The sequence below is a fragment of the Trematomus bernacchii genome, unplaced genomic scaffold (genome assembly GCF_902827165.1).
Source record: "Trematomus bernacchii unplaced genomic scaffold, fTreBer1.1, whole genome shotgun sequence".
Taxonomy (NCBI): domain Eukaryota; kingdom Metazoa; phylum Chordata; class Actinopteri; order Perciformes; family Nototheniidae; genus Trematomus; species Trematomus bernacchii.
In genome coordinates, this window is record NW_022987685.1 from 714,861 (window position 1) to 731,512 (window position 16,652).

Here is a 16,652-nt window from a genome sequence, read left to right on the forward strand (position 1 = left end):
TATATTAACTGAATGAAAGAGGAAAAGACAATATGCATGTTGATGCATTTTTCACCCAGGCAAGCAGACACATCCGAGGCACTTATGTTTGTTAATGAAGGTCATTTCTATGCTCTGGTGGTCATGTACAGGGTAACTATTCCCTGCAGTCCCTCTCAGCAGCTTTTCAAAGTTACACTGGGGTCACACATTTTCTGTTTATAACATACATTTTACAAACCCATTTCTTCAACAAAAAAAAAAACCTTTCAAGCATTAATGGCCCATTTCCAATTAGTGGCACAGGGTACTGGTCACACAAAATGCCGCTAATTGGGCTCACAGGCATCATTACCCAGAGCTAACCACCGTTCTCTGGCCCTCTGACTGCTAGCAGGAGCCATATCACATCACCAGGGCTCAGGGAGTCTGCTACACAAATGAACCAGCTAAACTCACACACTCGCACTGTAGTACAGCTGATGCTACTTATCGTAGGAATTTATATAAAAATTGGTCTGTTAAAAGCAATTTTGACTGCCATGAGCGTGCCCGTCTTTCTATAAATAAAGAGCTTTTTCTCACAAAAGACAGCATTAGTTTACGGGACATCGAATGACATCCATAGTGGCTTTCATAATGGCTTTATTTTTTGTCTACCCAACTGCCAAATGCACCTGCTCTAGTTAACTCTGACCACATTGCTATAAGGGGCATCATAATATCCACATATTACAGTTTATCATAAATGTTTGCCAACAGGGACCGCATTCTCCATTACCCAGCGCTGGTTAACTGCACCACCATTGACTGGTTCTGTGAGTGGCCCAAAGAGGCTCTGCTGGAAGTCGCTGAGCGGTACTTGGATGGACTGGATCTGGGCTCCTTTGAGGGGGTGAGGGATGCATGCACGTCACACAATAGATTTTTCACAGTAGAACTGGTGCTTTTTTCTCAGTTTTTTCACAGGAAGCGCCCTAATTTGTAATGCCCAGTAAATATTTTGTATGACATAAAGCATTTCACTTGATATCACTTTAGTGTTATGTTAAATTAAACACCTTCCACATTATTAAAAGGTCAGTTATTTTCAAAAAACATTGAGAACTGTTTAAAAACTCACATGAAAAGGTTTCTAGTGTAGAAAACAGAAATCAATGTTTCTACTATCTCTGCGAACTGCACTGAACCTTGGTCTGACACTAACATCAATAACCAGATCAATGTATCAATCATAAAAATGTGTATCCTGAAGTTCCTGATGAACTTGTTACATATGCTGCATGATGTTGTAGATCCAGACAAAGGTCGCCAGTATCTTTGTGACCACACACCAGTCGGTTGCACACATCTCCCAAAGGATGAAAATGGAGCTGAAGAGAAATAATTATGTGACCCCCACCAACTACCTGGAGCTGGTGTCTGGATACAAGAAGTAGGGACCTTCGAAATGAGTTCTTCATTTATTCTTGTTTCTTTTTTTTCTGTTTTCGCACCACTTACAATTGCTTCATGTGTGGGTCCCTCCAGGTTGTTGGAGGAGAAACGCAAGGAATTGGGGGAGCAGGTGAGCAAACTGAGTAATGGCCTCTTCAAGATCAGTGACACGCGGGTGAAGGTGGAGGCTATGTCTGTAGAGCTGGAGGAAGCCAAGATCCAGGTGGCCGAGTTCCAGAAACAGTGTGACGAGTACCTGGCCGTCATTGTGCAGCAGAAGAGAGAAGCTAACAAACAGAAGGATGTAAGCACCAAAAACATATACACTATACTTAATGGATTAAAGAACTCGTTTGTTCAAGGAAGTTATGTGGTTTCGCAACCTACTTACACATATTCTGTTTGTGTTTAGGTGGTGAGTGCTAGCAGTAAGAAAATCAAGGCAGAAGAGCTGCAGTGTAAAGCCATGGCTGAGAACGCACAGAGAGATCTGGACGAGGTCCTGCCTGCACTGCAAGATGCCATGAGGGTGAGGCTCCTTCCTGTTGACTGTTTACTAATCCATCCCTCTGTCTGCGTTATCTGTGTGTTCACCCTTTCTCCATTAGTGTAAATAATTCCCTTGATATTTGGTGAGTGTATATCTGACTGCTCTATTTCTCTGCTGCACTGTAAGCACCTTGTCATTGTTGTGTGTGTACTTTCTGGCTGTCAAACATTATGACTTACCTTCCTACATCCACAAATGTTTTGCCATTCCTCATCCTTTTCCGTCCTCTTTTCACACATAGGCTCTGGAGTCTCTCAATAAGAAGGACATGACAGAGATCAAGTCGTATGGCCGCCCCCCGACCCTGGTGGAGACGGTGATGACGGCGGTCATGACCCTTCTGGGCAAAGAGCCGACCTGGGCAGAGGCCAAGAGGCAGATAGGTGAGAGACAGCAACATGCAGTATTTAGGGAGGAGGAGGAGGAGGAGGAGGAGGAGGAGGAGAGAAAACTGAATTGGGAAAACAGAAGTGCACAGATTGTGTACAGAATGAAGGAAAGGTGTTACTGAAAAATAAATCACCAATACTATATTAGAAAACCTTTCAGCGTTTTTTATACTAGAAATGGCTATCCCCAAAATGTGTGTAAATAGACAAAAACAAGGTAATAAAGGTAAGGTAGAATTCATTTAACTAAGCCTCTTGGTTTTCTGACAATCTGACCTTGTTTCTGACAGGTGAGTCCAACTTCATCAAAACGTTAGTTAACTTCGACAAGGACAACATCTCGGACCGTGTGTTGAAGAAGATCAGCCGGTACTGCAGGCAGGTGGACTTCCAGCCGGAGATCATCGGCAAGGTGTCGCTGGCTGCCAAGTCCCTCTGCATGTGGGTCCGAGCCATGGAGGTAAGAGGGTGTACACTTGCCATAATAGTTTGCGATTCATAATTTGTAATAAATGATTGTGTCAATTGTTAGTATTTTAATGTATGCAGACTAACAGCAGCAAACACAAAGCACAGCAACAGCTATCACAAAACAATGAGAACTATTTGTTATATTGTTTTTTAGTATAGCTTTTCTGATGGTTCAGTTATTTGTGTCCTGTAATGCTATCTTTTTCTCATTAGATAGCATTACATTTGTTCAGTTATTCATGAAATTCTATTAATGTTTTGGAATGTGGTGAATCGAATCGAATACATAAAAAGTCAAATAGAAAGCAAAACTAAATCCATGGATGTGCATGTTGTTCTTCCAGGTTTATGGGAATGCCTTCAGGGTGGTGGAGCCAAAGCGGGCCCAACTGAATGCTGCCACGTCCCAGCTTGAAGAGAAACAGGCTGCCATGGCCTCGGCCCAGAGCAAACTACAAGAGGTATGGAGCCCAGTCCATATCAAAAACAGCCTATACTAGTGCAACATTTGCGAAAGGTTGTAACTTATTTGATGTGTGTCTGTGTGTTTGAACAGGTGGCGGAGAAGCTGGACCAGCTGCAAAAGGAGCTTGGTGAGAAGCTGGCCACGAAGGAGAGTTTAAGGCAGAAATCAGAGGAAATGGAGGTGAAGCTGGACCGAGCTGACAAACTGGTGACGGGACTTGCTGGAGAGAGGGTTCGCTGGGAGGAGAGAGTTACTGTCAGCCATGCACATGCACACACACACAACAAAAACAAGAACCTTTATCCTACTCGGATGTGATCAGCGTGTGTGTTCCTCAGGGTCTTGAAGAAAACATGGGATACCTGGTGGGAGACTGTTTGCTAGCAGCGTCTTACCTGTCCTACATGGGACCCTTCCTTTCCAACTACAGGGAGGAGCTTCTCGCCATCTGGATGCAGGGGGTGAGACGCACACCTCAGAAACATACAATAACATCATGCGCAGCTCAGTAAAAAGTCATATCCTTAGAATGTAATTTCACAAGCAAACCCCATGATTTACACTACTCTTTCTTTGTCTTTCTCCTCTCTATCTTTATTTCCCTCTCGCTCTCTGGTTGCTTCTTTTCCTCAGATACTGGACTTAGCCATCCCCTGCACACCAGGGTTCAGTTTTGCAGCTTTTCTGTCCAGGCCCACAGCAGTGAGGGACTGGAACATACAGGGCCTGCCCTCTGACGCTTTCTCTACTGAGAATGGAGTTATCGTAACTCGTGGAAACCGGTCAGTACATGTAGACACACTTAAGTAAAGTTATTTATTAAGATAAGCTGTAGTCCAGTTTCTTAAGTTGACAAAACAAAAGATGTGTTTCATACTGTAGATACACTTTGACTTATAACATTTCCTTACCTTTTTTCAAGATGGCCGCTGATGGTGGACCCTCAAGGCCAATCTCTGAAGTGGATCAAGAATATGGAGATGGAAAGGGTAAGTCTTTTCTCAGCGGATCGTATTCTGATTCCTATTCAATGTTTTTGTGTCTTTTCTTTACTAGTGTTGGGAAACGATTAAAATGTGTAATTGCGATTAATCGCATAATTTTCTGTATGTGTATTCAGAGTCAGTGAGTAGCTGACTTTCAAAATAATAATAATAATAAAATAAAAAACTGTTAATGCGCGCTAAAATAACTGTCACCGTTAATTAATTAATGCTTTAACACAATAATAACGCGCTAACTTTTATGTAGGATGATTACATTTCTGCATAAATAATAAATATTTTTACTATCTTTAGTTAACGGCAGAATTTCTTGAAGATCTTCCAGAAGAAAACCGTGAATTCTGTCAAATTATCCAACAATGACATATATTTACAACTAAAATGCTCATGTTGCATGCAGAAGACCACTAGTTTTCAAACGTGTATTTTTCTGATAGTATAATAGAAAAACTTAGAACTGACTTTAAGGACTTTGATATAAATGACATTTGTCCCGTAACTTTTAATAAAAATGTCAAGCTTTGATTTGATAACGTAACTTATCTCTGCGCTCTGCCTCTTTCTGTTCTCCTGCGTCTCCTCCTGTGTGTCCACATGTGCAGGGTCTGAAGGTGATCGACTTTCAGATGCCAGACTACCTGCGGGTGCTGGAGCAAGCCATCCAGTTTGGGAATCCTGTTTTGCTGCAGAATGTCCAGGAGGAGTTGGACCCCTCTCTCAACCCAATTCTTAACAAGTCGCTGACACGAATAGGTCAGACCCTGATACACAAATTAAAATGGCATAAGTGTTTAAAGTAAATGTTTAGCTAACTTTTAGGGTGTGTTTTTGTGTGTGCTTTTTCAAGGCGGCAGGCTGATATTGAAGCTGGGTGATAAGGAGGTGGAGTACAATCCAGAGTTTCGCTTCTACATCACCACCAAACTGTCTAACCCCCATTACACACCAGAGATTTCTACAAAGACCACCATCGTCAACTTTGCTGTGAAGGAGCAGGTGTGTGTTTGTGTTTGTTTTTGCTCCAGTTCATAATTGAGCTTATTTCTGTACACATACCGTTTGAGAGTAGAAGCTGCTGCCTTAAACTGTCTCTTTGTGTATCTGATTGTGAATTTACAGGGTCTGGAAGCCCAACTACTTGGAATTGTGGTGCGAAAGGAGCGTCCAGACCTTGAAGAACAGAAGGACTCTTTGGTGATCAGCATTGCAGCCGGCAAGAAAAGCCTTCAGGAGCTGGAGGATGAGATCCTAAGGTCATTGGGCTAGTACCAGTAATAATAGTTCCCTCTGTTTATTGTACAGTTTTTACTCCTGTATATTGTTTTGTGTATGTTGAATGTGTGTATCTACTCTACCAGGCTGCTGAATGAGGCGACTGGATCGCTACTGGATGATGTGCAGCTGGTGAACACCCTGCAGACATCCAAAGTGACATCCACTGAGGTTTCAGAGCAGCTGGAGAGCAGCGAACAGACTGAGATCGACATTGACTCTGCCAGAGAGGTCAGGTGTAGGAATGAAGGGACTGGGGCGGAGGGGGATTTGGGTCTTATGATCAAATCCCTTTATGCATACAGTATGTGTTTTTAACTTAAAATGATCTCTCTTACCAGGCCTATCGCTCTTGTGCCCAGCGAGCGTCCATTCTCTTCTTCATTCTTAACGACATGGGACGCATAGACCCGATGTACCAGTTCTCACTGGATGCCTACATTAACCTGTTCAACCATAGCATAGAAAATAGCAAGCGCAGCCACAAGCTGGAGGAGAGGATCACCAACCTCAATGACTACCACACATACGCTGTATACAAGTAAGCAAGGGTACATTAAGAGGTGATTTTATGAATTGTGTCTGTTTGCATACAATCAAAGTGATATGAATGTTGATGTTTGACAATCAGACAAGGTCCATGATAAAGACATTTCTATCAGTTTATTTATTGAAATTGGAAGTTTCTTATATGATCTGTCGGAAACATATACCCTGTATGTTGATGATCTCACTCAGGTGTTTTCCTCCGCAGGTACACATGTCGTGGTCTGTTTGAAGTCCATAAGCTGCTCTTCAGCTTTCAGATGTGTGCTAAAATCTTGGAGGTGGCTGGCAAACTCAACATGGATGAGTACAGCTTCTTCCTCAGAGGAGGCCTCGTAAGAAAACACACAACATACTCTTGTTTTTGCCTTATTCGATTTAAGATAATCCAACAGGACATACCTTTTGTTCTCAAAGCTTGGAACACACTTAATGCCCAAAAAGGCATTCCCCTGTGAATGAAATCATCAAGCCATTTTCCCAAGATTTCCATAGCCATTAGGGGATTAATTTTACTATCTTTCTTTGCCAGTGAATTTCTGATTGATGTGTTGTTTGGTCTATTTATTGATACACTGATGAAAGCGGGACTGATTGATGGGTTTGCTTCTAGGTTCTCGATAGGGAGCATCAGATGGACAACCCCTGTACCAGTTGGCTGGTGGACTCCAGCTGGGACCACATCACAGAGCTGGATAAGCTGCCAAACTTCAAGGGCATCATGGCTTCCTTTGAACAGTACCCTCGTGACTGGAACCTTTGGTTCACCAGTGCTGAGCCAGAGAATTCTACACTTCCAGGTCTGTGTGTGTTCGTTGAGGTTCTTCTTTTCTTCTTTCGTATTTAGTTAAAAACTAAAATATTTCCCACCAGGAACAATGAAGTTAAATCGCAGATGTCTGATATTTGTGTGTGAGAAAAACTGGTGTTCATTCACAAGGTTTTGCAGAAGTATGACAGAGACAATAGAGAAAGTGTTGCAAACTTGTACATGGTTTCTGTATTAGATATGTGTGTTTATACATGGGTCAGCTTCTTTTGAAACAACAAGGCTGATAGGAAGAATGTCAGTACAGCTGGAGTGGCTGTGACTGGACAGTGTACACAATACAATATCACTGCAAACAAAAAGGACTCACAGTATATTATACCCTGGTGGTGATGAACTCATGTCTTCTTCGTTTGTAAGAATTATATTTGACTACGTTTTATTCAGTATGAATATTTCTTCTGAAATATTTAACTGTTTTAGATTTTTCTTGGCCTTTGTCCTCATTAAAGCCTTTGTTCAGTACGATTTCCTGATTTTAATCACACATTATCCTATCTTATTAATAAACTGCCTGCTTTTACCCCTGTTTTACCCTCTCTCTCTTTGGTTCCTTCCCAGGTGATTGGGATACTAACTGTAACGAGCTCCAGAAGATGCTGATAGTGCGCTCTCTGCGTCAGGACCGTGTCTCCTTGTGCGTCACCTCCTTCATAGTGAACAAACTCGGCTCTCGCTTTGTGGAGCCGCCTGTTCTCGACATGAAGGCGGTGAGTGTCTGCTGTAATCTATTCAACCCCTGTTGCTTCTTCTGTCTCGACTGCTAGGTTTGAAGCTTTGAATTTGAATGAAACAAATGAAACAAAACATTCTATGTGCCTAATTCTGTTTGATTGTCGCTCAATACAAAACGTACACCTTGTCGGCTCATTTATTCTCGCTTTCTTTCTCTGTTCTTTTTTTTCTACTAACTCTGTTCTCTCCCTAGGTTGTGGAGGAGTCCACCAGCAAGACTCCTTTAGTCTTTGTCCTGTGCCCTGGGGTGGACCCCACAGGAGCCCTGCTGCAGCTGGCTGAGGCCTCCGGTATGAGCAAGGACTTCCACGCTCTCTCTCTGGGCCAGGGACAGGCTCCAATAGCCAAGAGAATGATAGAGGAGGGCGTCAAGAATGGTAAGACCCTCGATGTTCTTTCTTTATGTTTCATTATGTTTCTTAAAAGTGTTTTTTTGTCTCAAAGGTCGCTTGTGCTTGACAAAGTGTACTTACCTGATCACACAAAACAACTAAGATTTGCATTCCAGAAGTCTAAAATATTGTGAATTCCAGAGGAGGATATCAAGCCTCCTATATCCTAATATAGGATAAGGCTGGAATAGTCTTAGTAGCTATTTAATTAAACCGGCTCAGAAGTATCACCCTGAGGCTTTTCCAGGTGAATTCTGTGTAATCCAATAACTACCATTTGTTTGGGGCCTTGTACAAAAGTAATGCTTTTAGGTGTCATATTTATAGAGAATTAGTGATGATATTTGGTTAAAAAATACATTACATTTGGACAAATTCCTTCCTTGACTTCTACATCCAATATCCACACATATTTAAATAACCACTTATTTGGAATACTTAGTATAGGTGCTATATTCACGATTACAAATAAATGGCTTAAGCCAGACATAATTATAATTTTGAACATTTAAATGGAAGAAATCCCTTTCTCAATGAGGCTTCAGGAATTTAGATTTAAGGAAATGTATTCTGAGTAAGTATTCCCTAAGATGATTGTGTGATTCTCTGTAATGTGATCCGCAGCCTGTTTACCTCACACCCTGTTTTTCTCTGCTCAGGTCACTGGGTGTTCCTTGCCAACTGCCACCTCTCCCTCTCGTGGATGCCTGAGTTGGATAAGCTGGTGGAATCGCTACAGAAGCCCCACCCAAACTTCAGACTCTGGCTCAGCTCCTCACCACACCCCGAATTTCCCATTAGCATCCTGCAGGCTGGCATCAAGATGACCACTGAACCACCAAAGGTGCAGGCGCTCACACATACAGACATGAGATATTTGAGTGTTATTGTCCTACACATGTTAACAGTAATCGTAACATCCTACATGTAACCTTCCATAGTGTTAACACTGCCCTCTTCTGTCCTCAGGGTGTGAAAGCCAACATGAAGCGTCTGTACCAGCTGGTGACGGAGGCTCAATTCAACCGCTGCTCCAAACCAGTTTTCTACAGGAAGATTCTCTTCTCCCTCTGCTTTTTTCACAGCATCCTGCTGGAAAGGAAGAAGTTCCTCCAGCTTGGCTGGAACATTATCTATGGATTCAACGATTCTGACTTTGAGGTCAGAGCCTCTTCTGATACTGACAGCTTTAGTCATAAAAGCCATTGTATACCCTGTCAGAGTAATTGATCATAACAATCTGTTTCAAATTCATTTATTACCCTGTTTATTTATAATTCATGCAGCAAGGATTTTTGATTTGCTTTACTTATGTTCTGTATTTTGCATTTCAGAGTTAACCTGTTAAGATCTTCCTCTAGGTGAGTGAGAATCTGCTTAGTCTCTACCTGGAGGAGTATGAGGAGATTCCCTGGGATGCTCTGAAGTACCTCATTGCTGGGGTCAACTATGGAGGTCATGTGACGGATGACTGGGACAGACGTCTTCTAACCACCTACATCAATGACTACTTCTGTGATGCTGCCGTAAGCCAGCCCTTCTTCAAGTAAGACGTTGAAACACACACATTACACAGATATTTAGACATATTTTAATCTTTGAATGCATACCGTCCTCAACATATATTTTCAACGTTAAAAGCAAGTGTGGCCGTGTCAATGTGACAGAGGCCACTTTAAACTGCCTGCTGCAGCTCCATGCAGCTCCAGGCAGCTCGCAGAGTGCCAGCACCACCAAGTGCACAATCAGAATATCACAACTTAAAACATGCTGACACATTGTTCCACTTCAACACGTTAAAGTACCATTATTCCAGGGCAATTGTTTCCTTTATTACTTACATGTACACATTCTCTTTCCACTCCCTTGATTTATAACCAACCAATCACAAATATAAAGGGGAAGTATTTGTTTTTTATTTAGTGTTTTATTTCGTTTTTTGATGCTATACTTGCATTTTTCCATTGAAGTACATTCAATAAGATGACATTAATCTCTATGGGGAAACTGGGAATTGTAAACCAATACTTCTTTAAACCAATACATACAGGATCCCTGACTTTGTATTCTGCAAACCCCTTTCTCTCAGGTTTTCCTCCTTAACCTCCTACTACATCCCCCGTGACGGTGTCCAGGCCTCATACAAGGAATACATCAGCATGCTGCCGCCCACAGAGCACCCTGAGGTGTTCGGCCAGCACTCTAATGCTGACATTGCCAGTCAGATCGCTGAGACCAGGACGCTGTTTGACACCCTGCTCTCCCTGCAGCCCCAGGTCACCAGCTCCTCTGCTGCTGGGCCCAGTAGAGAAGATAAGGTGAGGGGGGAGTAGGTCATAGACTGGCATGAGATGAGACCAACCATTTATTTATATGCACAACAATCTCAGGCTCGATCTAGGTTCAAACAAAAACTGATGACGCTTTCAGCTATGCAATCTCATCATCCCGCTCCTTTATTGTGCTCGTTGTGGCATGGCTTACAGCGTGACTGTTGTTGGTGTATGAGTGTGTTTATCAAGAGACTTAGTTTGAACCATTGTAAGTCCTCTAATTCTACCCAGCTGCAAATGCTTGGTCAGAGCCTCATGTCTCATCTGATTGTGTGCTCTTTGGAACGTCATTGCAGGTATTAGAGTTGTTGGCAGATGTTCGTGGGAAGATCCCAGCAATGATCGACTACGAGGGCACAAGGTCGCTCCTCCAGGACAACCCCACCCCTCTTAATGTGGTGCTGCTGCAAGAGATCCAGAGATACAACTTCCTGCTGGAGACCATCATGTATGAACTCCACATCTCATGTTATAGTGGTACTCTAAGAGCAGCAAATCATGCGCCTGTTTAAATAGAGATGCTAGAGATAGCCAGTGTATTAGTAGTGACATTGGGTAACTTAACTTCAGATTGGAATTATGTGAATGTAAATATTAAGGCATTACACTTAGTCATTTATTTGGCAAAAAGTATTGAGTAACATAGCGAAAAAGCGCAATATAATGTAAGAAAATACTGTCTGCTTGGCATATACTTATCAAAAAAAAATGTTTCCAGCACGTAATGATAAAATATAACTGCCTTACACACAGAACATTTACCAAATAATAGGCTTAAATAAAAAGATGACTTTTTTATCCTCTATAAATTCTTCAATTCATTTTTAATCAGAAAGACAATTGTCAGTCACTATCCCTCCTCCTTTTATTCTGTCTATGCACAGTTTGCTTGCCCAAACTAATACACTCAAGTAGTCTATGTTACAACACAGACCAGCATGGGACCAAGTAGGCAACCATCAATAGATACAGTATGAATAAAGTAAATCATAGTACATCTAGGAAGTTCATATCTAACAAAGTGTCACATTTTGATGGCGAAACAAAGTATCTGATTGCAAAGCAAATCAAAACCAGTTATTTTCACGGGAATTCTGCTACACCTATCAATAAAGATGCAAATCAGCAAACAATGGCCCAATCACCCAGCCTGTGAGTGCACGGTAATTGCAATAGATCTAGACTAGAAAGCAGTGACGACAATAAAAGGGTGTTGAAGTGACAGATTTGTTCTATAACTGTGTATGTGTGTGTGTGTGTGTGTGTGTGTGTGTGTGTGTGTGTGTGTGTGTGTGTGTGTGTGTGTGTGTGTGTGTGTGTGTGTGTGTGTGTGTGTGTGTGTGTGTGTGTGTGTGTGTGTGTGTGTGTGTGTGTGTGTGTGTGTGTGTGTGTTAGTGCATCCCTGGCGGAGCTGGACAAAGGGATAAAAGGCTTAGTGGTGATGTCACCCAGCTTGGAGGAGACCTTCAACTACATATATGACGCTCGTGTACCACCGCTGTGGGAAAAGGTACCGTACGCACTAACCAACACAATCTTCTTAAGTCCTCCTCCAAAGCAAGTTATTTTGAGTTTACAGAGAATAGTTTAACACAGGTATGCTGTACTTCCTTTATTTATTCTCTGCATTCCTCCTTGTTGTGTTGCTTGAGGCGTAATTTGGATGTATGGATGGTGCTTATTCCTTCTGAAATGAGACACGAAGCTGCACCTGCTGCCTTCCTTTTATCTCACGACATAAAGTGGGCAGACAGACTACAATGAAGAAGTGCTGCTAGGATCAATAATATGAATGTCTCTCTGGAGAATAGAGTAGACTTGAGTAACACAACACAAAAAGTACTGCTCAGGGACGGATTCAAACTCAGAAAAGAGGGCTGTGAAAATAAAGCAAATCATTGAAACATACAAGGTAACAATAAAACATGTGGAGCATGCATCGGTTAGGCTGGATAATGAAAACATATTTATATGGTGCACTGCCATTGAACAGAGACCATTCAAATTCTCACGCAGGACTTAATGTATATTGATCTTTGTGATTGTGAGCAGCACTAATCTACCATGCTCCCTTACAGTCTAACAGCTGGAAACCTGTCTGTACTGGTCTGTTATTAAAGGTGTAATTAGCCATCACTCTGCCTGGCAGCACAGACACACACGTATTATTCTCCTCTGTCTAAGAGCACACACACACAAACACACACTCACACTTATGTGTAGCCTGAATCTTTTCCAGCCCCTTGACCCAGGCTGACAGCACCCTGTGTTCTCTCGTCACTGCAGAGAGAGCTCCAGTGATAATGAAGTGTTCGGACAGAATCACAGCTGGAATGCTGCCAGAGCCCCATCACAATGTGTGTGTGTGTGTGTGTGGGGGTGCATGTGTGTGTGTGTCCACCAAGCAGGGGTCATTCAGGGCAGTTTGTGCTTTTCTTCGAGTTTCCTCAAGATTCTGTCCTCATTATAGGCAATGCTTTAAAGCGTGCGTGTGTGTGTGTGTGTGTGTGTGTGTGTGTGTGTGTGTGTGTGTGTGTGTGTGTGTGTGTGTGTGTGTGTGTGTGTGTGTGTGTGTGTGTGTGTGTGTGTGTGTGTGTGTGTGTGTGTGTGTGTGTGTGTGCATCAGGTGGAGCTTACCCTGGCCCTCAGTGGCAGAACAAAGCCACTGTCTGTGAACTAATCGTAGTGTAATAAGCAAAGAAAACATACCAAGGCCTGCTCCACTTCCCTAAAGAGACCCTGAGCTCATTGTGCTACAGCCAGTGGCTTATTACTGCTGGATGTACAGTGTGTGTGTGTGTGTGTGTGTGTGTGTGTGTGTGTGTGTGTGTGTGTGTGTGTAGGTGTGTGTGTGTGTGTGTGTGTGTGTGTGTGTGTGTGTGTGTGTGTGTGTGTGTGTGTGTGTGTGTGTGTGTGTGTGTGTGTGTGTGTGTGTGTGTGTGTGTGTGTGGTGTGTGTGTGTGTGTGTGTGTGTGTGTGTGTGTGTCCTCCAGCTGAGCTGCTCTTTAAATATGCCACTGACCACTTGTAAGCAGGCCACTTGTTCAATTTATTTTTTGCGTACTTTGGTTTAATCACTGTCTACTTCGTCTCTGTCTCTATCTCATTCCTTTTTTTTCTACTTCATGCTGCGTGCCCTCCGTTCAGCTCTCATCTCTCTCAATCTGCCTCATGTGGTCCAAGCAGCAACAGCAGCCCTCGTTATTCATCCCTCCATCCCTCTCTTCTCCTCCCCTCCTTGGCATGGCAGTCTGTCATTAGTTCTGAGCTCACAGACTCATGGCTTTAATTTTGGCCTGCCTGCCTCTCGGTCTCCGGCCATTTTGTATCTGGTTTCTTCACAAGGCTCTGCTGTATGTGTGTGTGGGGGGGGGGGGTTTCTTTGTAACTGTTGGGGCTGTATAGCATATGTGCATGTAAAGAATATGGAAGAGATGTGCATGAACATATTGCAAATATATGGCGGTAATATCATCACTGATGGTATGGTTGCTCCCTCCCTAGGTTTCAAACATGCACAAATTCTTTCATCCCCCTAGTCCACGTGGTGTGTGTCTATAGAATGTGTGTGTGAATCGTTGTGTGAACATGCAACAAAGTGTTAGTTTGTTTAGTATAGTAGTCAACAAAATAAATTAAAGGACACAGAGAAACCTGGAAAAAGAAGATATGGCAACCTTCCTAAAGTTACACAATCTTCTTCAGCTACACGCAAGCAGCTGAGTAATGTAATTATTTATTATTTATTAATTAAATGCATTTCGTTGACATGTTTTTACAAAATAATGTAATTGAGTTATTAAACAGCTATGACAATTATTATTTTACTTTCATGTAGGCTACATCATGATTGTCATATTGTAGAATATTTTCTTAATATTTTGTGGTTCTCGTTATATAATGTAAATATGTTAGCAACCAAAGGAAGTAAAAGTCTGAAACTAACTGCGTGCACACCTCACCTGAGAAAATGTGATACAACACCTCCCGTGTATTATAATTGGCTGCCAACAGCTGCAGTGTGAAATGACTGTAGATGTTCACGTCTCTCTCTTTCTCTCCCTCTCTCTCTCTCTCTCTCTCTCTCTCTCTGTCCACCAGGCGTACCCCTCACTGAAGCCCCTGGCAGCGTGGACCCGGGATCTTTGCCAGCGAGTCAATCAGTTTGCACAGTGGGCACTGACGGCCCAGCCCCCCACCCTGTTCTGGCTCTCCGCCTTCACCTTTCCCAACGGTTTCCTCACCGCTGTGCTGCAGTCCTCTGCTCGACAGCACAACGTGAGAGTTCACACACCCGCATCCACATAGGCAGGAAGACAGTCTCAATACATTAGGAAATATGTGAACAACATATGTGTACAGAAGCTTAAACTGTGAAACAATTATCAAAACTACAAGATGTTTATATACAGTTTAAGTTCTGCTTAATGTTCCTAGCACACATAATACACAGAAAAAAAGCCTGGGAAACACATTGCACTCTCCCCCTGTGAGATGCCTGGTTTGGCATAAAGAACCTGCTGAGTTCCCCTTTCTCTCGCTCTGTTGAGTCCATACATTAATCTCAGCCTCTCAGCATCTCACAGCCAACAACCACTGCACTTAACTGCACATTAGCTGCCTCAAGCAATATATATTTAACATGCACGCATTAACACTTACTGTTTAGTTGAAACATAAATAAATATGTCTCTGCTTGCAATGAATGGAAATGTCCTTCTTGCCTTGTTAATAAACTCTTGTCCCTCTGGTGTTTCAGATATCAGTGGACACGCTGTCTTGGGAGTTCATCGTGTCCACTGTGGACAACAGCAGCCTCCTCTACCCGCCCAAGGTGACTCCCTCCACACACACTTCTATTTCCATAAAGATTTCCATACACTTACCATCAGACCACTTTTTTTCTGAGTCATTAGCTTTCAGCTGTCATCGGCACTTTTCATCACATTTTTCATTTCCACTCAAACATTGACTCTGTGTGTTTTTTCCTGAAAAGCGCATTATCATTCAAAGCTTATCCTCAAATCTGCTCTTGCATTTGGATTCTCTTACAAAGCACTGTTACAATTCAAATGTGACTATGTGAGACGATGTTTAATTGGTCTTGTTGCTCCCCCCTCAGAATGTCTGTCATTGTAGCCCTTTTTTTCTCACTCACTTCATCTTGTTTCATTCTTCCTGTCTTTTGTGCTGCTTCCTTCTTGCTTCTTTTAAGCTCTCTGACTCTTGACTTATGTCAGAACTTATCTTTCCTTGTTTCTTCTTCTCTTCCCCTCCTTCTTTTTTTTACCAATCTCATTTTTTTCTCTTCCCTTTCCTCCCTGCTCTTCTCCTCTCCTCCTCGTTGCCTCTTCCCTCTCTCCTCTTTCCTTCCTCTCCCATGTAGCCTTTATCTTTCCTTTGTTTTCACCCCTCCCACTTTACATTAACTAATTGGCATGGCTGTGTGTCATAAACATTGTTTACGAAATGTGACCTCCAACCAAGTGTTAATATCTCACCTTATACTTCATGATTCCCCCCTCCCTTTTCTCCCTTGTTTCCCTACTCACTCCCTGCCTCCCCCTACAGGATGGAGTATTTATCCGAGGTTTGTTCTTGGAGGGGGCTGGTTGGGACAAGAGGAACTCCTGTCTGGTGGAGGCTGAGTCCATGCAGATGGTCTGCCCCATCCCAACTATCCACTTCAAGCCTGTGGAGAACCGCAAGAAGGCGGCCAAGGGTGAGTAGTAGGATTTCTGCACTATTCATCATCAGTTCTGATTTTCTCCATCTGTTTTTATATAGTCTGTGATGTCATGCACTGTGGTTTGGGTGTCTCAACTCTGTCTGTTTCTCTTGTGTGTGCAGGTGTGTACCTGTGTCCGTGTTACTACTTCCCGGTGCGTTCGGGGGGATCAGGCCGGCCTTCTTTTGTGGTCGGTATAGAACTCAAATCTGGAGCTGTGACCCCAGACCATTGGATCAAGAGAGGGACCGCTCTACTCTTGAGCCTGGACAACTAAACGCCTTAACACACACACACACACACACACACACACACACACACACACACACACACACACACACACACACACACACACACACACACACACAACCACTGACTATTTTTTACTGAGGAATATTATTTATTGTTTTAGCTGTTAGTTACTGGATTTAAATGGACTCAAGGCTTCAATACACTGCAAAATGTATTTTAAATTAAAACACTGTGTTACTTCTCAAATGTTTTGCATTCTATGAAACAGG

At 42.7% G+C, this 16,652-nt stretch overlaps 1 protein-coding gene across 1 annotated transcript in view; it reads left to right on the forward strand.

Annotated features, from left to right (window-relative positions):
• Positions 1-16,408, forward strand: part of dnah2 (dynein, axonemal, heavy chain 2) — a 162,815-nt gene extending 146,407 nt beyond the window's left edge. Inside the window, 30 exon segments of the mRNA XM_034136540.1 lie at positions 742-874; positions 1,275-1,414; positions 1,510-1,720; positions 1,829-1,945; positions 2,208-2,349; positions 2,646-2,815; positions 3,171-3,287; positions 3,383-3,547; positions 3,631-3,753; positions 3,926-4,074; positions 4,215-4,281; positions 4,899-5,049; positions 5,144-5,292; positions 5,416-5,549; positions 5,655-5,799; positions 5,910-6,109; positions 6,323-6,449; positions 6,728-6,914; positions 7,505-7,653; positions 7,872-8,055; positions 8,730-8,914; positions 9,040-9,231; positions 9,432-9,616; positions 10,160-10,388; positions 10,700-10,851; positions 11,799-11,913; positions 14,505-14,681; positions 15,163-15,237; positions 15,975-16,125; positions 16,254-16,408. Of these exon segments, the coding sequence (XP_033992431.1) occupies positions 742-874; positions 1,275-1,414; positions 1,510-1,720; positions 1,829-1,945; positions 2,208-2,349; positions 2,646-2,815; positions 3,171-3,287; positions 3,383-3,547; positions 3,631-3,753; positions 3,926-4,074; positions 4,215-4,281; positions 4,899-5,049; positions 5,144-5,292; positions 5,416-5,549; positions 5,655-5,799; positions 5,910-6,109; positions 6,323-6,449; positions 6,728-6,914; positions 7,505-7,653; positions 7,872-8,055; positions 8,730-8,914; positions 9,040-9,231; positions 9,432-9,616; positions 10,160-10,388; positions 10,700-10,851; positions 11,799-11,913; positions 14,505-14,681; positions 15,163-15,237; positions 15,975-16,125; positions 16,254-16,408 (4,576 nt within the window).
• The last annotated feature ends 244 nt before the right edge of the window (positions 16,409-16,652 follow it).